The 24848-nt window shown below is 41.8% G+C and overlaps 1 protein-coding gene across 1 annotated transcript; it reads right to left on the minus strand.

The window, feature by feature from the left end:
- Positions 1-4504: 4504 nt before the first annotated feature.
- On the minus strand, positions 4505-22791 carry LOC308064071 (cytosolic 5'-nucleotidase 1B-like). The gene is made up of 6 exons (XM_080387963.1): positions 11107-22791; positions 10853-11020; positions 7908-8037; positions 7289-7411; positions 6428-6612; positions 4505-5418 (listed from the first exon to the last, which is right to left on the minus strand). The coding sequence occupies exons 1-6, from the start codon at positions 11233-11235 to the stop codon at positions 5080-5082; spliced, it is 1074 nt and encodes a 357-aa protein (XP_080244089.1). The 5' UTR covers positions 11236-22791; the 3' UTR covers positions 4505-5079.
- Positions 22792-24848: the final 2057 nt, after the last annotated feature.

The raw sequence follows: 24848 nt of genomic DNA on the forward strand, positions 1-24848 counted from the left end.
AATCACTGGTCTTAAATATTAGCATGGACCCTTGAGTACATCCAGTATCTATATCCAGAGATGCTAGCACCAGCTTTGACACTGGGGTTTTCCAGGTGCTGGTCTATGCCTGTTCTCCAGTTTGAAGTGTGGCAGTGGTTCACATATGCACATAATGTGGATCCCTGGAATAGCTGGTTTATCTGGTAGCTTGCACCCAGACTGGGTCTCTCCAGTTTTTGGCACTGAGACCCTTGGGCCCCTCACACCTGCCAACTTAGTTTTGAATCCTTAACCCAAAACCTGATTTCAGCCATCATATTCATGTCATGTCTCCAGATCCTGCCTTTACTAATCCCAAACTCTGATGAACCCACCCAAACCAACACAAACCCATCCAGGGAGGCAGAAGTGGCCACTGAGGTTCCCCCACTCAGACTCCTTTTCATCCTAGCCCTGGGAGAGTTGCTAGCAGAAATGTATATAGACAATTGAAAAGTATCTGAGTTTTGGTCAACAGCAACGTAAGTTAAAAAAGGTGCTTGCCAGAAAAAAAAAAAAAAAAAAAAAAGCCAGTAAGAGTTCAGTGTGGATATCGGAATAATATAGGGACAATGACTACTAAACAACGTGGATCACACGATAGAACAACATGAGAGAACAAGGTCAGGATCAGGACTAGGGACAAGCATGCAGCTGAGTAGAGTCCAGGGGAGACAACAGTCTGTTGGGGAGCCCAGAAACAAGCTTGGCTTATAAGGAACATGTCTTTGAGTCAAGACCTAGCACATTTGGGGAAATGAGTAAGAAACTGGGGGAAAATTCCTTTGGGGGCGAATTAGAGAGAACTGGGACCTAACAGAAGTACAGTATTACCTCCAGGGTACTACCATACATCACTGGGCCTGCGATACCAGTCAGTAACAAAAATATGTATAACTAGTCACACAAACTCCACCTAAACGTAACTGGTCTTGGACTGAAATAACTCCAAAAGGGGGGAATTGTTGTCTACACTCCCAAATTACCAAACCCTGATTTAGTGTTCAGCTGTATGTTATAGATTTCTGTGAACAAAGTTTAGGTCAAGCTGACCCACTCTCTGAGCTCCAAACTGATGAACAAAAGGATTTCTAATCAAGGGAGTCAACCGTGGGAAACAAATGGGGAAACAGACAGGGGAAAGGACGCTACTATCTAAATTATCCAGAGAGAAGCCTCTAAGTGAGAAAGTTCTGGCCAAGCTGATAAGGTGTTGCATCCACAGAAAATTAGTTGAAAGTAGGACAAAGGTAATTGTGGTAATGGGGGATTGTGACCTCCAACTCAAATAGCTCCTCTGAAAGAGGGCAGAACCTTGCTTGGAGAGCATGTGTAGTTAGTGAAACACTTCATTAGTGCTGTCTGAGGATGCGTACCAATTTACATTAGAATCAAGAAACATGTATCCATTCCTGTGTACAATGATGAATATGCATTGTGCTATGAAGCATTTAAAGTGGACAAAGGAGGGGAGAAGTTAGGGAAGACTCCATTGTGACTTTTGGGATCGGTCAATGGGCTGAACCTGCCTTCTCCCCCATAGGGATGCCTACTGGGTAAGAACTTTATTCTATGACTAACTCATGCTGGCTGTGAATAAGCGTGTTGTTTTAAGCTTGTTTTGCAGTGTATTATCACCAGCAGTCTTTGAACCTTATTCTGTCACAAACTTGCATTTTGTATAATAAAAATCTTCAGCAGAAGTTCATTTTGTATAAATCTCTGGAGATATGAGTAGTTGTGATAAAGGATTTGACTCAGTGATGCTGTCAGCAGGGGTCCCTCAACAGGTTAGTCGAATCACACACACATACACACGCCCAACACAGTGGGATGTCAAAACGCAGGTAGCAGACAGACTGGTCAGACACAAGGGTCTTGTCTTTCTTGGGAAACTGACAGGCTGATCAAATACAAAGGGTTCGAGGAACCCCTTCTTCTTAATGTGACGGAAACCCAAGAGGAAACCCATGAACCATCAGGTTTCTTGTGGCTGATCTGGACATGGTAACCATTTGCAATAGTAACCTCCCCTTAACTGTCACGTGTTGACAGTGCCCAGCGTGTGTCCACATCACTGCAGTCTGTTTTGAGGCTGACTTCAGCTCATGTTATAGCTGATTTTTCTGGAAGTATCCTTACTACCCCTATCTGTCAAACTTCTCAGGCAGTTTAAGGGCTCTATAGGTACTACATCTAAACACATTGGATTCACGGAGAGACCTCTTCTACCTTTTGTCTTCACCACAGAAAACTCATTCTCTCTTCATTCTTGGCTTTTCAATTCATCATGAGACTCATGGCTACACTAAAGGGTGTTTTAAGCAGGCCACACTCTCACATATGTTTGTGACATAGATGGCTTTTGGCATCCTTAACCTGATGTAAGAGCCACAACAAGTTTGAAGAGTTCTTCCATATGCTCTGTTCATAGTAAATCATATCTTTGGGAGATGTTGAAGCCATGTCCACCTCTGCTGCCTAATGACCTTACAACCAAGGACCATGAGAAAGGGACAGTGGTTGCCAACAAGATGCCAAAATAAGAGAACCAGGAAATGCCATGCTAGAGGAACTGCAAGACATCCTTCCGGTGGGAGGAGAAGAATCTGTATTCAGCTTCTGGCAGTGGGGACTCTGGCAGTCATCTCTGATACACCTACTACTTCAGAAGACTGTGAATATGTTGGAAAGGGCACTGCCTCAAGGATTCTGCCTGGGTTCATCAGTGGTCAATCCAGCCTTCAGCACAAAGAGCATTGTGCACAGGAGCTCATGAGTGACAGCAATCAGAAGCTGCTCACCTAGGCAGGGATGACATACACATTCAGATGGTGCTCCCATCTAGAGGAATGACCCTCTAGTACTAGGTGTGTACAGATCAAAAAAGATGTAGGAACTGGAACTCCTATGTCCTGCCAGTATGATTTTTGCTCTAGGTGGCCGATTGGAAATATAGGTAAATGAAATGGAGCAGATGATTCAGTTTCCAATTTATTCACTGATTTACATGCTTACTCTGTCAGGCATGAGACCTTCACCTCTGGAGTCCCACAGGGATCAAGGATCCCATTAGCCTTTTTCAGTATCAAGCCTGAATTTCTATGTTCAAATGACAGTCAAGTGCCAGCAATATGTGCATAGCCTATATCCTTTATGTTTTCCTGCACCCAACCTCTATAGCTCTCAGAACGCATGGATGAAGAATGGTTGATCCATGTTCTGCTTCAACAAGGCAGGACATGTGTTACTGAAATTTGCAGCCATGCTTTTGTGGTGAAGGTACACACAAAATTCCTATTCCAGCAAAGGAATATTTTTGGATTCCTTGCTGTTCTGAGCTCTCACATAAAAACATCTGCTAATAAAATTTTCTATAATCTCCATTTGGCGAGGAAACTCTATCCCATCCGGGCAGACAATGACCAGGCCTCAGTCATTCATGTCTTCCTTACCTTCTGGCTGGGCTGGGAAATGCGATATGTTTTGGGCACAAAGCCTTTAGTCCATAGGAAATTCCAAGTACGCCAGAAATATGCAGTGCATCCCATCAACAATACATGCTGGTGTGAACATAAAAACCTTTCTAATGGTCTCTGTTCGCCTTTCATGCAGGATCAAGGCTTTTGTCTTTGTTTTCAAAGAACTTTGTGGCTTGAACCCAGAACATTTACAAGATGTGTCTGTGTTTCTGGGAGGAAAACCATGATTAATGCAATGAAGGCTTCTGCAATAACAGGGCCATTCATCCGGACAGAAGGGACCAAACTTTCTCAGAGGCTAACATGAGATTCTGGAGTGAATTGCCTCAGGAACCACAGATCATCAGAAGCCTGTTCACCATCTTCTACTCCCACTGCAAAGCACATTCTTTTGGTTTTGTCTTTTCTGGTATAAATACACAACCACAATAAAAATAGAACAGGACACTTGTTCCACTAGGGAGAGAAAGAGGACAACCACCACCTGACAGATGTTAGTTGTGTCATTTGGGTATCACTTAAGACACATGGATGACACTGAGATACAGGAACTTGGCATAAAAGAGGTAGAATAGACCTATGGAGTAAATTTGTATTCATGTTGCAACAGGCACGTGTCCCCTGGAAACCCATCTGAGGTTGCCAAACTGAGTTCATGCAGATCACAACAGCTGCAAATCCTAACTGAATCTACTTTAAAAACAAGCAGTTCCATCAACAGCATTATTTCAGGGTAGATTCTCTGCTGTTACAAAGGTATCTCTAAAGCTTCAGTCTTTGTCCCAGTCAAGATACTCACAGCATCTCAGACTTCTACCCAGCTCCATGAAATCTGTTGGGACTTAAGTGTCTTTGAGACCTCTAGCGCTCTCTCAAATCTGGCTGCAATTAGTAATTTCTGGTTCTAAATATCCGGAGGAGGCAAGAGACACAGAGATGCTGATTACATAGACTCTGCATGGGAAATTATGCTAACAGCTCTATAAATACAAAGGACAATGTTCTGTAAAGCCAGATTTATTAGAATAGGAAAATAATATAGAAAAATAAAGGGTTCCTGTAAACACAAGATCAGATAAGCTAACATTTCACTGCAGCTGAAACCTTGTAATAACAGACCTACTGAACACATATTTAACAAGGAATCCACCAACAGGTAAACAATTATATGTAAACTGTGCTTTTGGTAACTTCAGAAATAACCATCAAGGACTATCACTGCAGCATGGTTTTTGCTATAAATAACCCATCAACAGTATTTTAGAGAAAATATAACTTTTCTGTCTCTCAAAATATGTGTCAAGCTATAAAACCAGTACAAATCTTTTTCTAATATCAAACCCACAGTATTAGATCCAAACAGGTAAAAAATCTAAACTGCTTAAAATACTATTAAAATAACTCTATTAAAAACTTAGCTATATTACAAGTACTTCCTTTAAAGGCTGTTCTAGCCAGAATTTAAATCTTTAAACACAGTGCTTACAGTATACAAATGTAGAGGGTTTCAGACATAACTATTGGTATATTAGAGGCTGGCTGAGTTAAGAACCTTATCATTAAGGCTGCCACCCCATCATGCAGATTTGTGGTATTTCTGAGCAACGCCATAGGGAACATGCGCAGCTATAGTGCCTAATTTCTGTGCTCCTTCGATGTGAAACATCTGGTCATCAAAGAAAATGTGAGGGCGGATTTTCACCAGGACTGGTCCTTTAGGAGCTCCTTCTAGGAAAAGTGTCTCATCAATCTCCAGACCCCAGCTATGAAGAGTCTTCAACACTCTGGCTCTAGAGCTTGCTGCACTTCTGGCTGTGACCAGGAAGGTCCTTATGGGACAATTTAATTGTTCGTTTTTTGCATAGAACTTCTTCTGGAGTTTCCCTAGGTCTTCCAGAAAACCTTTCAAAGGACCCTGGGTATGAAATACCAGAAGTATAATTAGTATTTGTCCACAGCTCCCAAAATCATTCTTTTGCTTTCTTCCAGATTGCCAGTTTCATAAATGATTCCTTCCCTACTGCTATGCTACTCAGCAAACTCACTATGTAATCTGTCCAAATAGGTCTGCATCTTCACTAGGAATTCACAAACTGGAAAAAAGTTAAAACCATAATCCTACATAGTATGTTCAGTGGGAAACTGACTCTCACTAAGGCTTACAAGATCTCTTACAATATAAAGTTGTAACTATAGTCTTCTTTAACTTCAATAAAACCTTCTTTAAAAACACTTAACTTTTTACTATGAACCATGAGCTGCATTTTTTTTTCTGTGCAAAAACCAGTAAGAGACCTAATTACACAGACATTACCAAACTTTTTCCAGATAAATGACAATATTAGAATTACACACCAATTAAAATAAGTAAATGACAGACTGGGTCAAATCGCAATATACTGCACTGTCCAGTACTTTCATAAATCAAGATTTTATTCTGAAATTATACCACTTTTAACAATAGCAGCGCTGGTCTTTCAGTTTAAGCTAGCTAATGTTTCAGCATTTGTGTTCAGACAAGTGGAATAATTCTGCTTGGAAATAAGCACAGATATTACTCCGTTTCAATAACCAGAATATCCCACTGTTTGAAATTAACATTACCTACACAATCTAATTAAAAAAAAAAATCAATGAAGTCGGCAGAAGCCTTTCCTTTTTCTAATGATACAATTAAAATACAACTGTAGATCATTGTCTTATATATGCAGTTCTCTCAGTGAAGCGGGAGATCTGGTGAAAGGGCTGCAACGGTGGGCTCTTTTATGTCAAACATACATTTTAAAGATATCCTTGAAAAAGGAAATAAATAGGGAAAATCAGTTTCCACAAAGAAGAATCACACACACTGGGAGACTGGAGAAACACAGCAGCAATGAAAATTAACAGTGTTTTGAAAACTCACTGATTCAAGAAGTACAAACCTGTGCAAGAGGCTTATTTTCATTCAGCTGTTCATGTTCAAAAAACGTATCTAATCCTTGCTCTTTGACAATCTGTTCTGATTCATCAGAAAAGAGAACGGCATCCCCATCAAACGCCACCCTCAACTGTGTATCCGAGTAAGCAACATCTTTGTTGGCAGTGAACATTGTAGCTGATGCGATACCTGAAAATGAATCAGAAAACGTCAGTTAGCATGTCCTGCAAAGTCATTCATTAAACTGTAAGCAGTTAGGTTCCAACAACTTATTTGTGGTGACCTTTATAAATGGTGAGCAGAAACGACCACTAAAGCTAATTAGTAATGGCTGTTCTGTAACACAAATGCGTGGAAGCTGTCCCACTGACATAACTTCTTAGACATTCTTCCTCTCACTTCCATGTAAGAATATACAAACCAGTGTGCTGCAAATAAGATAAAGCAGGAAACTCCAAGGAGACCATTGAATCAAACTATTTGCTATTTTTTAACTCCTTACAGAACACAGAAGTTGTTTTTTGTAAGTTATATCAAAGAGAAGACTATCCAAACAGAAGTTAATCAGAGGTGAGTAGGAAGTGTGTATGGGAGTTCATTTCTTGTAGCACAGGAGAAGACAGAGAGGTGTGACAAAGGTAGAGAGTGATTGAGTTGTCATCATCAGCAGGCTGAAGGGTCAGAGAGGAACATAAAGAGAAATAGCCTGATTTTATTTGTTTAAATAAAAATCCCTGATGAGTTTGCCCAATACAAAGTATTGACTTTCTGCATTTGATAAAGCAGCACTACTTTCTGTGAACTAAACACAATATACTTGTTTTTCAACAAGCTCAACAGATAACAGAAGAAAGTAATTTCAAACCTGCTTCTACAGCTTCTTGCACTTTTTCAGAGTCTGCTGCAAGGTACAAGTTCGTGAGGTACACAGTCAGGTAACCAATAGGGCTTTCTCCTCCCGTCATACAGAAACGTTCAATTGTTAAGCCTAAAATAAGAACAGCACAACAAGGTGTGACTCTGCTTCAACACTACAAACCTGTAAGGAATCTGTGAAAAGGTACGCTAGCCTGCAGCTGACAGTAAACTTGAAAAACAAAAATATGTTCACTGTAATTTCAGCAAGTCTGACAATTTAAACTGACTACAATGTTTGATCAGTGCTTCCTCCTTAAAAATTTAGGAAAAAAAATCCCTCTAAGACAGCAGAGCAACTGCTGTGAAGGTGTATGTATAGGGGCATAAATATCAAACAACAAAAAGTTTAAGGATTTCTTGGAAATTAAGATTCACACCTGACAAGCTACATCTGTTGAACACTCTCTCACTTACGCTGACACCCAAAAATAAATATCATCCTCTGAGGAACTGGTGTCAGTATCGAAGAAGCTGCTTTTAGCAAGGTCAGCACAGGAAAAATAAAATAAATTTATTTTCTTATGTAACAGCAGACAGGTCTACAAGGTAGTATTTATTTTACTTACCGTAGTGATTGATGCTGTTTATGAGTCTCACTCCCACTTGGGCATGGTTACTAGTCATCAGGACAATATCAAATCGTTCTTCATCATCAGGGTATAGCTCAAGAAGCCGGGCATTGACATGCTCCAGCGCCTGCAGGTTAAAAATGTGGAAGTCAACAGACAACTGGAATGTGCCTTGTTTCTTAATCACTGTGGGTTTAGCGATAGGACTGTCTTGAAGTAGAGTGTGAAATACCTCAGTTAACTTGCTGAACTTGTTTTATTCCTTTCTGCTCTGCTGCTCCCAGCAACCATTTGACTGGGTTCATTTGAAAGGAAGCGAGTTTCTCTTACTGAGTTATAGAATTTAACTTTATTGTGGAAATTCTTTTTCTTGGGACACCATCATTATCCAGAATAAATCAATGCACTGCTGAATATTATCACAGTCCCTATTATCTTTTTTTGTGTGTGTGTGTCCACTTGAAACTTGGGCTTGGACTTTCTTGTCCACTTGAAAATTGTTCTTGTGAAATCAAGGAGACAGTGTAAAGGAATTTATATGTGCAACTACTCACTTTGCATGAACAGATGCAAATTTGGCCACATACTTATGCAAAGATTTACTGACAGTTCAGACGGTCAGGTGTCAAAGGCTGTCCTTAAGTACTAGGTACAAAACATATCCTGTTAAACATGATTACCTTGGCAATTTCTAATTGCAGTACTGAATGAAACAGATTGTGATTGATTTGAAAACTCTTTAAAGATATTGGGCTAACATGTTAGGCATTCTTATTTCCTTGACCTTTCAGCTGCCCACCTCTCTCTGTAGCCACCTGTTCTCTCATCTTATTTAGAGTCTTATCCCTTTGGAGTAAGACTTGCTATTTGCTTTCAGTTTACATACACACCTCTGCTTCGGGATCTTGGCCCTTGAACGGAATTCCTTGGGATTATGTCAATAAAGTCAACCACAAAACATCACAGGAAAGCTAGATGGGCTGATTTTCATTAAGGTGCTTTAAAAAGTAGGGCCGGTTGTTAAGAATTAAAGCACAGCTTTCATAATTAAATTCTGGGAATCTAACTTTTAAAAAGCATGGCTACATCATGTAGGACTGTGCTTAGGAAAACTCTGAGTGAGAAGCTAGTATAAGGCCCAGGAAAAATTCTTAGTATGTGGTCATAACCCATTTCTACCGCTAATACGAATTACACTGGTGATTTCTTAAAGTATTAAGAGAATAAGGGGGAGTGGGGGAGGTGATGCCACATTTTGTCCGGTGCCTGTACACTTTGCAGCCTAAGGAGACCCTGGCCTGTGATTAAGCGCTACAAACTTCTAAGTTTCTTAAAGGTTTCAACAAAGGAATACAAACAAAAGTATATCATTTCTTTTTGCCTTCTTTGTCTCCACGGAAGTATCACCCAACAAACCCCTAATTCCCCAGCCTAATGATTCCTATGATTAAGCAATTTATGAATATCTTAAAAAATATGAAGAATTAAAACGCAAATAGCATACTGGAAGGGAACAAAGATCAAGGTGCATTTAGTTGGGCACAGCTAACAGCTCTGCTCTTCAAAGTGTGAGGAGATAAACAGTCAAATCTTGTTTTATATTCAAAGTGAATCTGACACTGAACTCTAACAAATCTCTTGAAAATTGTGCTAGCAGGGCTGCTATCTCTACCTATCTACAGATAGGAAAAGATGCAGTAAATTCACTAGTGAGCCTAGCCTCACTGGTGTATGAAATGAATTATTTTATGGCCATGCTTTTATGTTAGAAACACCTTTACAATGCTTGTGTAGTTAATGCTATTGACAGCTATCTGTTATATTTACAACAGCATCAATATTGACCTAAGTAATTTTCCACTTTGTATTTCTGAAAAGCGATCGATGTGGAAAATGTTTTACATTCCTGAGACTAAAACTGAAGTAATTTAAAATCTACTTTTAAAACCCTGAAGTGTTCTTCCAGAACTCTGCTGTCAGCAAGTATGATTGATAATTATGATTTAATAATTTTTCTAATATTGCTGTGGTAGAGCTTATCAAACGATTCTCATTGGACATAAAATGAACTCTAGGTGGCATTTTTACAAGTCAGTCCCACTAAAACCTGTGTCCCTCAAAACCTGGGGTAGTTTTGGTGGGGTTTTTTGTTTTGTTCTGTTTTTTAATCTTGCTTGCTTTCCATGCTGGAGGCTGTTCACCTTGGCCATTTCTCTTGTGCAATGAAAGCAAAATACTCCATTTCACCTCTGCTTAAATGGTGACTCCTAGCTAGGGGTCTGTTTCTGTTGCTGGTCCTCTAGAACAATTTCCAGGGCAACAATGAAAGCAAAGAAAAATTAATGCTAACAACAATAAAAAAGGTTAAATTTCTGAATAAAGCCATTGGATTAATACAGAATCAATACTGTCTTTAATCGCACTAGTCCTACTCAAAAGTGAGACATAAAAATGGAATGAGGAACTCAAAGGTTTTGGTTTGGGGTTTTTTTGGGGGGGGTGGGATGGGGGTGGGGTGGGGAGGTACGTTGCAACAAACGCAAAACAGTTCAGGGGCCTATCTCAGCTGAAAAAGGTCTCGCAAGGAACGGCGCCCCGCGGGCCCCGTGCCAGCGGCAGGTGCCGGCTGCTCCCCGCCGCGCCGCAGCGCCGGGGCACGCAAACCGTCCCGCTGCGGCACCTCCCGCCGGCGCGCAGCTGGGGCGGGCGAGCGCGGAGGGGCGCGGAGCGGGGCCCCCTCGGCCGGGGCGCCGCGGCGCGATGCGGGAGGGGGGCGACCCCCTGGCCGAGGCGTGGTCCCCGCGGGCGGCGGCACGTCCCCGCCGCGTTTTCCCGGGGCGGCCTCATCTCCGCCCTGGGCGGCTCCGGGCTCCTCCTCTTCCCGAAATTTGGCCTTGCGGCATCCCCCGCGCCCCCCGCCCGGCGCGGCCCGGCCCCGGTACCTTGACTAAGTAGAACGCCGGGCCGGGTTTGAGGGTGACGTTCTCGTTGTCCTGCTGGTACTCCAGGTACTTCTCCAGCCCCTGCTCTTCGTAGATCTGCTGCTCCTCCACCAGGTCGAAGAGGGCTCGGGAGGAGACCGCTACCGTGATGGCGTGCTGCGGGTTGGGCTGCGGAGCGAGCGGAGGCTAGTGCCGGCCCGCGGCCCCCAGCCCTCGGCCCCCGGACCCCTCGGCCCCGGCCCGCCCGCACTCACCGGCCGGGGTCTCTTGGAAACCAGGCTGTCGTAGAAAGCCTTGGCCGCGGCCCGGTCCTGCTCGGCCTCCTGCTGCCGGCCCTCCGCGGCGGCGCTGGGTGGCGGCGCCTCCGGCCCGGAGCCCCTCATGCTGCCGGCGCGGCGGCCGGGCGGCCGGGCAGCAGTTGACCGGTAAGCGGCGGCGCTTGCCGCCCCGCCCCGCTCGGGCAGGGGGAAGTCACCCGGGCGCTGCCTCTCCCCTTCGCTCCGCTGCGCCCCGGGCCCGGCACGGCCCGCCCCCGGCACGGCGCGGCTCTGCGCGGCCCGACCCCGGCACGGCGCGGCCCCGGCCCCGGCCCCGCGGGGCAGCGGCCCCCCCGCATGTCACGTCCCGCGGGGCAGCGGGGCCGCAGCATCGCCCCTCATGGAGGGGCGAGCTGGAGCCGCAGCCCCGCCCCGCGCCCCTTCGGGGACCCCGCGGTGACACCCGCAGCGTGCCCTTCCCAGCGGACGCTGTGACACCGGCCGCCCCCCGCAGCCTCCAGCACTTGCTCTGTCCGCAGCGTTAGGGGTTTACCGGTCAGCCGCAGTGGCTTAGCTGATTTAGCATTAACTGCAACAGATTTCCAGGAGATCCCTTACATAATGTGGTGGTGACTTTAGCAATCAGAATGGGCGGTCACACATGGCAGTGACCTGGGGTCCTGTGTGCCACAGCAACACTGCAAGCACCTTTAAGAAACAGTAGTTTGTGCCGTGATGTTTGGGGGTCTGCAGCACATGCAACAAACCGTTATTCCGCCATGGGGTTTGAGTGGTCCTAAAGCTCGGCATCCGCCCCCGGAGCGATGGGCAGCATCTAACAGGTACCTCTCTGAAGCGCTCCCAGCTGCCTCCGCAGCCTTGCTCATCTGAACCCCAGATGGGGTCCCCAAACTGATGTGCTGCAGGAGAATGGGAAGTGAGGAGGGGGCTGTCTCCTGAGCTAGCTGGCACAGCGGACCTCTTCTGCTTCAGGTAGCCAATGACTCATGGTATCTGTAGGTCATAGCACATGTAAGCACCATCTAAAGGACTCCAACATTTTGAAAGGAGACTCTAAACATTGCTTCTGACCCTGATCACTGCATAATCTTTATCAAATTGTCAGGTCTTTCTGCCTTCACCCAGTCTCCAAAAAGGAGCATCATTATTTTTGCTGCTTTTGCCTGTTTGGGGTTTTCTGTGTGTGTGTTTTTTAATGTGGTTTCCCAGTAAAAGGAGGCTTATGTAATTATGCCATCTGTCCATCATTCCCCAGTGATGTTCAGTTGCAAACAAATTTGACAGAGGATAAAGATCTCAAAGAGATTTAAATTCTTAAAACATTTAATGAGAGTCAACGACAACACGCAATTTGTTGCCCTGCTGGGGAAAGGACTTTATGTGCTTGTTCGGCTATGTAATAGCAAATTAATATTACCTGGCTGATCTGCCACCTCCCAGTCTGCCACATTGCCTGTTGCCCAGCTAACCAGGGAGGGATCTGGAAGCACGGAAGTGGTGGAAACTAGGAGGTTAAAGTAAATGGAAAATGGGAACTGACCATACTAGGGAAGGGGAAATGGAAATACGAGGTAAAAGGAGAGGTACCAAGTGTAATGTATTGGGAAGATAGATGTGAAAAGACAAGTTAGGATCATTGTATGTGGCAGTTGTCATGGGAAGACGTAAAAGGCATAACACAAATCCAAACAGACCTGATTTCAGTAGCTCTGCTACTGATAGATGTGCTTGTTTCCTTTGAATGTTGATCCTAAATATTTCATTGTAGTGTCTGTACTCAGAGCTGTAGTGTGTCACATGCTGCTGAAAACACCTGCACCCCTTCCTGCAGTCAGATGAGGCACATCCCCGCTTCCCAACCCTCTTCTCCGTGACTGGCTGCAAGCCTGTCACCAGGCTGAGCATCCAGGCTGAGCCTGGATAAAGGGTTCAAGCCACAGAACAGCTGCTCCTGGTCCCAGTCACCACCACGGTCCTGCTCAGAGACTTCAGCATCAATGTAAGAGACGATCTCTGAGAAGAGGCTATTCCTGGTTAAATACTGCAGATGGGTTCACTGCCCATGGGGAAGAGGGGAAAAGAAAGGAGAAATCGGGAAGCAGTTGTCTGGTAGTTACAAAACCGAATGTTCATCTCTGCATGAACCTGTGGCAGTGCACTTCCCACAGGTGTGCCCAGGCTGAATGCTTGAGCTGTGTTCCCCATCACCCTGCATAGATATTCAGGAGCACAATCAGAGCTCCTCAGCCATGTTCTTTGTTTTTATTTTTTGTTCCCTCCCTCCCTGTACGCCCAAGAAAAGAATCATCACTCAAGCAATGGAGACTCCTTTTAATCTTTGCAAGACACCTGAAAACTTAAAAGATGGTAGCTTGGTACAGGGCCCGGGCAGTGCTGAAGTGCTGCTGCTGAAAACAATGCTATGCTAACATAAATGTTTCGTTCGCCAGACCCACATGGTATCTCAACATAGCACTCAGCTGTGTGAACATATGCAGTGAACTGAGATGCCTCTGTTCTGTGCTTGGTTGCTTGCCACTGACATACCCTTCATTTCCTCTCTTGCTGGAGATTGTGAACTGAGGGCCTAACATAAAAGCCTTCCAGCTTCAACACCTTATAAATGAAACCTTGACTTTCCAAACGCAGAGTGTAGCAGCCTTATCTGCATGTAAAAAATGTAGTAAAGCCCATGGGGTTCCAGGAAAGAGCTATGTCTTGCTTTTACTAAATCTCCTGGGGAGTCTGTGAAATAGGAATGGATCCAAAATTGAATGACTTTGTGGTTTCTGAGCTAAGCTAGAAAGGAAAGGAATTTTCTGCTATTGCACATTAATTTCTAGGACATTTGCATTTAAACAAACAGAAAAGAATGTATTTTGCTATCTTTGTATGTACTTACTTTTAATAGTAAGCATGCGGCAAAAGTAAGTAATAGTAATGCACATAGACTGAAGCCTGTTATAAGTAGTCAAATGAAAAGAAAATTCCCCTGCCTGAGCTGCCAATATTTTTCCTACATTAAGAACAACCACTAAGTAAGATTAATATGTTCTTGTTCAAGGAGATCAAAGTGCATTACTACTAATAATAATAAAAAAAAAAAAGGTGTTTTTTTTTTTCTTCTTTTGATACCTACTTCTCTCTGGAAAGATGTGAAATATTCCCAAATATTTAACATAGTGAGATCAGAAGTAAGGAAAAGAGCCTCAGTGGAAGAACTTTTTTCTGCCTTCAGATGTGTAGATCCTAGTATGTATTGTGCATGATTGTATCACAAACACAGAGACTCCAGGGCCTAACACTCTGAGAGTCATGTGAGGGTCACTTTGAATTGACTTACTGTTACTTATCGTGATTTTTACTCCATATATGCATTGTGGTTTTTCATGCTGAGATCTCAAGACCTGTAGCACAAGTATGGGTTTCCAGAAGAAAGGAACCTGAGAAGGACTTTGATCTAGGTCAGCTTGCTGTGGCAAAATTACATCTGACCTGCCAGATAAATAATTTGGAAAATCCTCCTGTTTGCAGACAATATAAGTACTTCTCATGCAATCCTAGAATTCAAGACCTGATTCTTTCACAACTGATTTTCTACGTTTCCTACAACTCCTCAATGTGGATCTCAGTCTGTATTCCTTTGGTTGCCTGCCTCCTGTTGATCACTTAGTCTAACATGGGCAGAAATGGCAAAAAAGCAGTTTGTTTGTGCCACAGATGTTCATGATGAAGCTGCATCACGCATATTTATGCTGAAGGAATCTTCCCAAAGTATTCAGTTTCCTTTTTCATCTCATTGGCGCTTTCTAGTTTATCTAACGATTGTTCCAGTTGTTTTAGTTCCTCCTCAGTGGTATTTTCCATTCTCTCCCTCTTCTTCCCTCTCCTTCTCTCCCTCTGGGTTTGTGCAGGGAAACAAGAATGCAAAAACCTGTGGCATCACATTGGAATTTATGGCAACCATCTTGTGTCTTTTCCTGGCTTGGCTTTGCTGCTAGTCTTTCTTTAATAATATGTTCATTTGCAACAATTACATAAATTACCTAGTGACATAGATCTTTTGTTCTTCTAAGGCAGTCTGTTCCATCTCCATCACTTTGAGCATTACAGCGTTCATGTGACAGGTTAGGTGACAAGTGAAGCTGAATCCGGCACAAGTACAGAGGATTGCTGCAGAGGACGCATAAGGTTCGGTGACCTGTGATCTCTTCACTAAGCAATCCTGTTTAATTATTACAATAGAAGTTTTGCCGCTCCTATTATTGAAGTTTTGGATTCCTTAATCTTGTCAGGATGAAATCAACAACCAAGTTGTGTCTTTAGCTTTTTGAATATTTCTTCTCCCTAGAGGGCTTAATGTAATTTTTCTTAGGAAAATATAATTTGTAAAATATCTCTATAGAACTGAACTGTCTTCCTAACTCTTCTGAGCTGAGCAACGAATTTTTAGCTTACTTTACCCCAGGAAAGGCTCATCACGTAACTGTAAGGTTTCAAAATGAATCAAGAATTCTGAAATTTGGATAAAATCCTATTCTTACTTAGATGTTAACTAAAAAGGTAAGAAAAAAGTGCCTTAGCTCTAATGCTGAATATGCATGCCCCATCTAGTAGTTTGCCACAGGGAGAATTCAGTGACTTCTCTTACAATAGAGCGAAGTCCAGCTTCAAGCAATACTGGCTGTCCTGCCAAGAACATGGAATATGACAAATAAGACACTAATACCATTGTTGAAAGTCTATGGTCAGAAAAGGCTCAACAAAAGGCATATATGCTATCACAAAATAATTATATTGGTGTTTTTTTGAGTTGGAAAAGAATCAGTAATAAAGTCATAACTACTGTATTAAAAAAAGAAAACCAACAACAATAACAGTAGCAATAATAACAGGTTTAGCTGGTGAGGATTTGACTTTGCATTACTGGTTTTACTCTGTAGGCACCTACAGATACAGGGAAAAAAAAAAAAAAAAAAAAAAAAAAAAGATGTGCTGCTGGAAGGTTTGTCCCTGTTCCAAGCTTGAACACAAGAATGTTTGCATTACAAAACAACCATACATAAGATGGAAGTTTGATAAATTAAAACCACACAAACCCTGTGTGGATCTTAGCTCCTACTGAACAAAAATTTACAACATCATGAAAAATTTTAAGTTCATCTCTATATAATAGAGACAGTTGTTTCAGTATTTTTCACTATGCATCAATTATCTCTTTACTAATAGAACTAAATGGAGGCTCCAGTCATGCAAACAGCTTTACACAGGGACGTGTCTGTGCAAGACTGAAACCTAAAAGTTGAAACTCTATTGTTTCATTTTACCATAACAAAAGAAGTTAAAACTAGTCTACAATTCACTCTGAAAATTGCATATTCTATTCTGCATTAAATACCCATGATTTAGCTATTAGGTTGTGCTCGCTTCCATGAGGGTTCAAGTTAAGTATTAAATTAGGTTAAAATCTTTAATGAGAAAATCATATTGAGAAAGTTTCTTAGATACTTTTGTGTGCTTGTACAAAAATACCATAGATATGTCACTTAATCCCTGTTGCACTGTGCTAGTTATGGTTTCGAAAAAAATGAGAGAGCAAGCAAGACTGTTAGATGTGTTTCTCCTCGCGCTCTCTGAGGCATAAAACCCATTCAAGCAAAGTGTGGTTTCTCACCCATTTCCTGGAAGAAGGTATCAAAACATGTGCGTGCTTGAGTGACACTGCTGGGACTACCGCACAGACCCTGACGCAACAGCTGAGCAATCCCACAGGCTTTGGGCCGCAGGAGCAATGGCAAAGCAGAACCATCGGAGCAAAAAGGTCCACTGATTGCGTTATGGCACTGACTGCCTTTCCACATGTACTGGGGAAAACAGATCCACTGTTTTCCTAAAACGGAACGTCTGCCTTTCCTCTTCACATACATAGTAATCTCATTCTAGCCTTATCCCATGGTGTAACTCACAAATGTAAGTAACACAGCAGACTGGGAAACGGGACTTTTGTTTACCTAGCCAGCCCTCCTGCTACTGTCCTTGGGAAAAACCCTTTTTGTTTGTTTCTTATGAGTATGTGGAAAAAATACACTTTCTACACACTCCTAGACAATGAAGGACAGGGGTATAGTCAGAAAATGTACAAATTGCTCCAAGCAAGGGGTGTAGGACAGTGTGATTATACCTATTAATAGAGACAAGCTTTAATTGCAGTGAGAGTGCTTTTGACTGCACAGTTACCACCCAGTTCCAAGAAGAGGATTGTAAGTGATTAGTGCAGTGCTCCTGAGGGGGAAAGAGGAGCCAGAAGTGTAAATACAAGAGGAGATTTAGGGCTTCTCTAAGCTATGGCTTCAAACCTGTCAGCAACCTGCACACAACATCTCTGTTATTTAAGTTATGACGTGATTCTGTTTTACAGGGAATGTGTATCCCATCGCTGGGTCATGTCCCCTCCCTCCTTTTGGCAAGTGAAGCATTTGGGACAAAACAAGTAAGGACTAAAAGTGATGATAATGCATTATTGTTTGTGTTATGCTGGTTTCCAAGGGCCTCAAGAACCATCGGGGAGCTGTTGTGTTTGATGCTGCAGGAACACACAGGAAGGTGCTCCCCACACAATATCCCTCCTCCCTTCTTGAGTCCTCTCAGTAGGAGGAAGATTATTTTTGCAGACCTCTCCAAGCTCAAGCATTAAGTGTGAGGGTCGTACAGTTGCCCTTCTCTGTGTGCTTTCCCATAGCCAGGCTGCCATCCTATGCATTCGCAAAGCAGTGCTGCAGTCCCTCTCCTGCACATGGCCCTCACATGGCCGAAGGAACTGTGCTGACCTAGTCGGTGTGACCATTAACGGGAATTGCCTGGTGCAGAGGGTCATGAGACGAGGCTATGGGACCCACCTGCAGCCAAAGGTGAGACCCATGCTCAAAAGCTGCTTGTGCAAGGCTTCTTCTTTTGTCATGTTAATTAAACATTCCTTGGGCACATTCATCAATTCACACTATGCATTCATTGGGGTAGAAAATACTCCGGCAGTCTGCTTTTACTTCACTTGAAAGTGACTTTAAAGTTGTATTATTTACATCAGAGCAGTATTTACATTTCTCTGTTTTCAATATTTTTCTGGAGGGCATGGAAAGATAGCAATACAAGCAGTAACGACAAGAGTAACAACAGTAATAACATAAAAGCAATGTTTCCAGTAGGAGGCTTTTATGATGTATAGTTCCGTAAGAGTCTACATCACAAAACCCAACCCTCATTTTACATGGTGCTATAAAATCACAAAACAAAAAGATAAACTCAGTAGGATTTCAGTAGTCTGTGGATCATATAACTGGGTGATCTGAGTTATATTATCAGCTTCAGCTCCTGACTTTGAACAAAACACATAAACTGTCCTGCTTTCATCCTGTTTTCCTTCCTGTACAGAAATTTCCAGGTTGGATGCAGTCATTATGGTCTTCCTCTGTAGAGAAAATGGTATGTGTTAGAAGATGATTCATTCCAATGAAGGCTTAACCTGCACCTTGGATGCTCTTTTACAGAGAGCCTAAACTGACTGTATTGCTGAGGCCAATGCCTTTGGTAAATGCGTGCGTTATACTGGCACAGTACAGGGCAATGAATCCAGTCCTCTGAATCCAAGAGATTTAAACAAGATTAATGTTCCGTCTCTCCAAAGGTACTGCAGGATTTGTAACCTTCCTAGCAAGTCCTGTGTAGGACTCAAAGGCTAGAAGCTACAGCCCTACCAAAAGACTGAGAGTCCGTGAGAACTGCAGTCAAAGGTGACAAAAGGGTCTTCACCCAAGGATCTTCAGAGTAGCTGTGTTGGGTACTGGTGTGGCAGTGTGGCAGCAGAAAGGCCACTGCACGACTAGCAAGTGTTTTTACAACCTAGGCTGGCCCAATGCGTCTGTGCCTGCTCCTGTCAGTATGAGATCATTCAGGTTTGCCCTCACGGCCTGTAGTCACAGCCTTGACAACCTCCTGCTGTGTGAGCATACCTTGACAAGTAGTTTCTGTTCCTCTGAAATGCATATTCTGTGGTTTTGTTGGACTTGTATATATATTACTGTGTGAAATTGTGGTGTGTGGCATGAGGGAAGTTATACAGGTCGATAGGAAGGATTGTTCACGTGTTTAAACTCGGTGAATCACTGTGAGATGGGACTGAGGAGAGTGTTTGGAGAGACAGACTGAGAGGCGAAATGTGCAGAGAGCAGGGCTCTGACAGTTCCCAATGGCCCGTTCGGATTTGCCAGTCCCCTGGTTACAGTGTCTGTCACAGCCTGCATTTGGTTTTAATTAGACTGCATTGAGTGTTTGTGTGACCTGCAGCCACGTCCTTTTATACTGCCCTGTCTGCTCACAGAGGCTGAAGAGACTGTTGTAAATCAGGACTTACGTGATGCTGGGGTGCAACTGTTGAGTCAGAAGGCTGAGCTGGTCCTGAACTCACCCTCTAACAACATTATTACAATACCCACTGTGAGGCAGTAGTCACAAAACTAAGGCTGAAAATCTGCTGCCTGGCTAAATTTTGATTAGGTTAACTAAATATAATATACTGCATAGAAAGTAGAAAAAGCAACGAAGAGTAAGAAAAGATTTCCCAAGTATTTCCTTGAATTCACAATAATGTGGATATCTGTCCCAATGCCTATATTAAAACCAATTAGATTTCTTTTGTTCTCGGTTGAAGTCAGAAAACTGTTACAGAAACTTACTCAGATATATCTTCTCTACTTTCTAGACTGAAGCTAATGAACATGCCTGTCATACCAGAGCTTTTCATGATGTTACCCTTGTCTCCGTGGTAGTGTATCTTTACAGCATTTATTTTGGTGAGGTGTTTTCCCCACCAACTCCAGGTGTCCTCCGCATCTGTTCCAATTCCTGTAAGCCTTCCGTGAACCAAGAAACCCCAGATTTCATTGAGTATACCAATGTCTTACTAGGACTTAATGGGAATTACATTTATCAGAATACTGAACATGCTATTTCATTTGCTGCAGGTCGTTATGAACCACCCATTTTTCAAGGATTTGTACAATAAGCCAAATGCTGTACCTCAAAAAGCTGCCAGTCAGCAACTGAACAGGAATAAGAAAATTGGGCTCCTTCTAAGCCTTGACTTGTGTGTCACTCTGTATATACTCACTGCAATTTAGCCATATTTGCTAATTATCATTGTTTCTTTATTAACAGCTTTTTTGACCACTGAGATGCTAGATTTCTTGTTCTTTTTCTTAAGCTTGTGAATTTGTACCTTGTATTGTTCTGTTTCAAGGTCATTCAACCTTACTAAAAAAAAAAAAGCAAACCTAATAAAAGTTGCTGACTTCTCAAAATCAGGAAAGATTTTGACTAACAACTGAAATAATTAACAGAAATTAAGTAAAAATCTGATTAATTAATTACTTAGGGGTAATTGACAGCAGCCAATGAGTTTCCACGTCTCATATAGCAGTTCCTTCCCCACCCTAAAATTCTAATAACATTCATTTTTATATATAATACTGATTTTTTTAGTATTAAGTCATAAAATATGCTGTCATATCACATAACCAAAATCAGCTTTTCTATAGACCTTCAAGAAGATTAGTTTTGAAGTACTTCCTCTGTATGAAAATAAGATGGCAATGAAAAAAAAGGTTTATTTATGCATTACGTGCCTTTGTTATGTGAATGAATGCAATTTTTCTTTCTTTTTAGTTTTGACTTAAAACTTTAGATACTATTTAGTATCTTCAATGTATTTTCACCTGATTCAGTATTTGTTTGATAAAAAGCTATCTATAGCTATCTCTGTAGATATTGCTTCTCTAATATCCTCAGCATTTATAATAATCAAGTAAAAATAACATTACTTCTTATCCAGCCAGGACATCTGTGATGAAATGTGTTGTTTATCAAATCCAGAAGTAATTAGCACTTATCATTACTGATACCATTTGTTCTCCAGTCTGTATCCACTCATTCCTACCAAAATGACACAGTTCCTGCTGATATCTTATATCTAAAAATATCACAGATATTTGGATATGGTATTTCTCACTGTCTTCTCTAATCAGTTTTATAGTATTCCTCCTTACCACGACCCTCTTCCACATGACATCTTTCAATTAAGGTCTATGGTCAAAATTCTGTCTTTCCTGCCAATAGTGAGATATTTTCATCAGAAGAATTTCACTCTTCCAGAAACTGGCTCCTCTGTCCTGGAAGAAGCTCAAATGAGCCACGGCAGACCTCCAGTGGCAAGGGTTGCGTACAGCCCCCACAGAAGTTAAATCTTTAACACTTGATAGACCATCTCAGAAATGGAAAATGGCATAGGAATAGCTGGGTTGGTTCTGTTGGCTACAAATTCTTTTGAAAGGGAAAAGTTGCACCATATCAGGTAGTAGATTTCTTCTGTCTCTGTAATAATTGTCAGTTAGGAATCCTGTGCAAAAGTCCCTTAGAGCTCTAGTTCAGCTGAATTTCATCAAATTATTAATCCTTGCCAGTCATGAATGTCAAAAAAGTACCACTGAGAGGAGGAGAGGGGGGGATTTTCTGTATCTTGTTGTAGTTTCACTCACCAAAATAGCTTCTGAGGAATACAAAAACATTAGTCAAAAAGGTTTTGATACTCTAGAATCAATTTTTGCTTTTTTTTTTTTTTTTGTTTTGTTTTTGTTTTTGTCTTTCTTGTAAGTTGCAGCATGTTGGCAGGAGGTTTTTTGGCATCCAGGTGAGAATGGAGTATGTTCAGTGCAGATTCTTGTTAACTCAAGTATATCTCACCTGAGCATGTGTAAACAGATTTTCCAAAGCCTCAGAACCTGGCAAATTTAAATTGATTTTCAGAAGTATGGCAAAAGTTTGTTTAAAGTATTAATGTGAGCCAAAAAATATACTGTTCCCAAACTGCATTTTAGGAAGCAGAAGAACAAATTTTGCTGAAATAACTTTTCTCAGTCCAGGTTGAATTTAGATTAATAATAATAATAACAATAAAAAATATTGCAAAGAATTAAAGTTTGGCAAAGTGGAAAATATTAGTCAGCTTAAACTATAAGTATTAATACATATTCTGCCAACAACGTATTCACTTGAAAATGGGAGAACTGTTTTTGGCTGGATAAAAAGCTGTGAAATAACTGGTAGCCACACTCTTGGATATTACTTAGTGCCAGGAAAAAGACCCTAAATAGCAGACCATGAACAGTGTATGATACTGATGAAATGCAAAAGAAGGTAAGTAGTCAATTGAGTTATAGTACAAACACATAGATAAAATGAATCTTTCAGAAGATTTGGAGACCAGTTCCATAGTATGTCCCAATAAAGATAGGAGATATTGCAAAAATATGTGAAAACAGCAACCATAAATTTGTTATACTAACCATTCTGATAATAATAAGCTATAATAGGCACATGTTTTCCTACAAGCCACTCTGAGGCATTTTTTGTGAGATGGTCTCATGGCATGTTGCATCAGTAGAGAGTTAAATCCTGTCACCCTTTCAAAATGCTTCTTCCTATTTCAGTCTGTGTGATTGCACTGAGGTCATCAAAATTCCTCAAAGTTTCAGCTATTTTAAAAAACCAAAAATGATAAATATCTCTTCTTATCTCAAGCAGACTTTTTTTTAGTTTATCCTAAAATTACTGTTTGGTTTTTTTTTTTTTTTAAAAAAAAAAACAACACCCAACCAACAAAAAAAAACAACCCAAAAAGAAAACGCCGACCCCAAGCCCCCAAACTAGTCCAAATGCACCTGCAATGACACTACAGGTTCGGTTCTTGATGTAGGGTTTCAGGCCAGCATCAAATGGTATTTTCCCCAGCAAATAAGCTACACCATCCAATTCATAATTCTGTTGAGGGTCTACAAATGAAATCATTTATTCAGTTAGCACAGAACACTAATGATTGCTTGCACAGGATCCTCTCCACCTTGCACTAAAATCACAGAGATGCTCCAAGCCTCCATTTCTCCCTCTGCAGCTGCCAGGGACACTCCAGCTCCGTAGCAGCTCCTCATCCCATGATGCCACCAAGAGGAGCCTGGCATCAGAGCCTCCAGCACACCTGATTCCAGCTTTTATAACTGTTTGAAACGCTGTGGTTGCTCTCAGTTTTTGAGGATGCATGTTGAGTGCTAGGTAATGTATATGTGATGACTAATAACACTAGAAAGTTTCTGGTGCTCCAAGTCCTTTCCAGTATGACCTTCTCATTTCCTTTAGAGGTGAGACTGAAATCTCTCCTCACTCTTGCCATTGGATTTTAGAGTCTTACTGCATGACCTTATGGAGAATGAATGAAAAGGACATGTAAGACCTTTTAAAATGTTTTCCTACATCCAGCCACTGCTAAAATAACAATTAGATAATGTTTTTAGTTTCAAATTTCCTGCCAGTGACTTTCCTACTATTCTAGGATTAGCGTGGCCTTTTACTTTGTATTTATTGTGAAAGGTTACAACATACTTAAGGAAAAGAAAAAAAAAAAGCAGAAATATTTATTTTATGAAATAATACATGTGTAAAATATGCTATGTGTGATATAAATCAAAAAGGTGAGATGAGTGATTATTGTTTCCCTAGAAAAAATGTAGAAAATACAAACAAATCTTTTAAGGAGGGCATATACATTAAAATGGCTTGTCACGTTCAGAAGACATGAATGCACATGCTGGATCACTAATACAGAATCCTGCCTCTGGGTGCTTTTTTTTCTCTCCCTTGGTTTTTAAATGTAGACATATGAAATAGCCGGAATATACCTGTGAAAGGAAGGTAAACTGATGAAAGGAGTCCAAGAGCAGAGCCGGGTACAACTCTGCAAGGCCATGGTCGTGTTAAATGTATTGAGGGAATGATCCTGCAGCTGGTGCTAATGCGAAAAGAGAGGAAGGTAAAGCCTTCATAAACCTGTCCATTAAGAAATGCTCTTGTAGCACATGACATACAGTACAAGCTGTGCTACTTCTGCTTACATTGACTGGGTGTAAAGCCCAAGCCAAACAGTTTGGAGGTGCTCTGTTTTCTGATGCTTATATGTTTTGCTGCTGATGGCCATGGGAATACTCATTTACTGCTATTTGCTAAAAGGCTTAGTTTGTATAGTCCACTCATGCCAGGATCAAGGCTTTTGGGCAGAAGATTTCTGCATTCAGGTCTCTGGAGACACCTTTGCCTGTGCCGACTCAGTAGTTAACAATGCCAGGGTGGATATAGAACAGCAGCAACATGGAGCAATATTAATTTATTGTTAGTGATATCTCCATCATTTCGTAAAAGGTAGCCTCAGACTCTTTGACAAATCTCCCCTTTCGCAACATGTCCGGTAACATCTATTCAGTATTTACTCCTGGAAAAAAACATGGAGATAACAAGGTAGTTTTATGTGTCTTATTGCTGTATTTCTTCCTAATCTCCTGCCAACGAAATATATCATCTGAGTTTTCCACTTCAACAGAAACGTTTTTCCTAACAGGGGTTTTACTCCTCCATAACACAGATGATCAGAGACCTGGCAGGGCAGTGGTCTGTCCAAGTGCCAGCAGAGAAGCTCCAGCTTGATAGCAGACTCAAAGCTTCTGGTCTAATGGATGACGGTGGTGCCAGCACGTGTGTCTTCTGGGAGATAGGAATGTCGATCTCATGCTGTGGCAGGATTTCTTTCCCTTTACAAGGGCTGTGAGGAGCAGCAGCAGTGGCAT

Source organism: Falco punctatus (assembly GCF_963210335.1).
Source record: "Falco punctatus genome assembly, chromosome: 5".
Lineage (NCBI taxonomy): Eukaryota > Metazoa > Chordata > Aves > Falconiformes > Falconidae > Falco > Falco punctatus.

Bases quoted from the DNA above. Each gene is read 5' to 3' on its own strand.
- LOC308064071 (XM_080387963.1), bottom strand. From the start codon at position 11,235: ATGAGGGGCTCCGGGCCGGAGGCGCCGCCACCCAGCGCCGCCGCGGAG. The intron at 11,021-11,106 runs GTGAGTGCGGGC...CTCGCTCCGCAG, and splicing joins TTTCCAAGAGACCCCGGCCG to CCCAACCCGCAGCACGCCAT. The intron at 8,038-10,852 runs GTACCGGGGCCG...TTTAACCTGCAG, and splicing joins CGGCGTTCTACTTAGTCAAG to GCGCTGGAGCATGTCAATGC.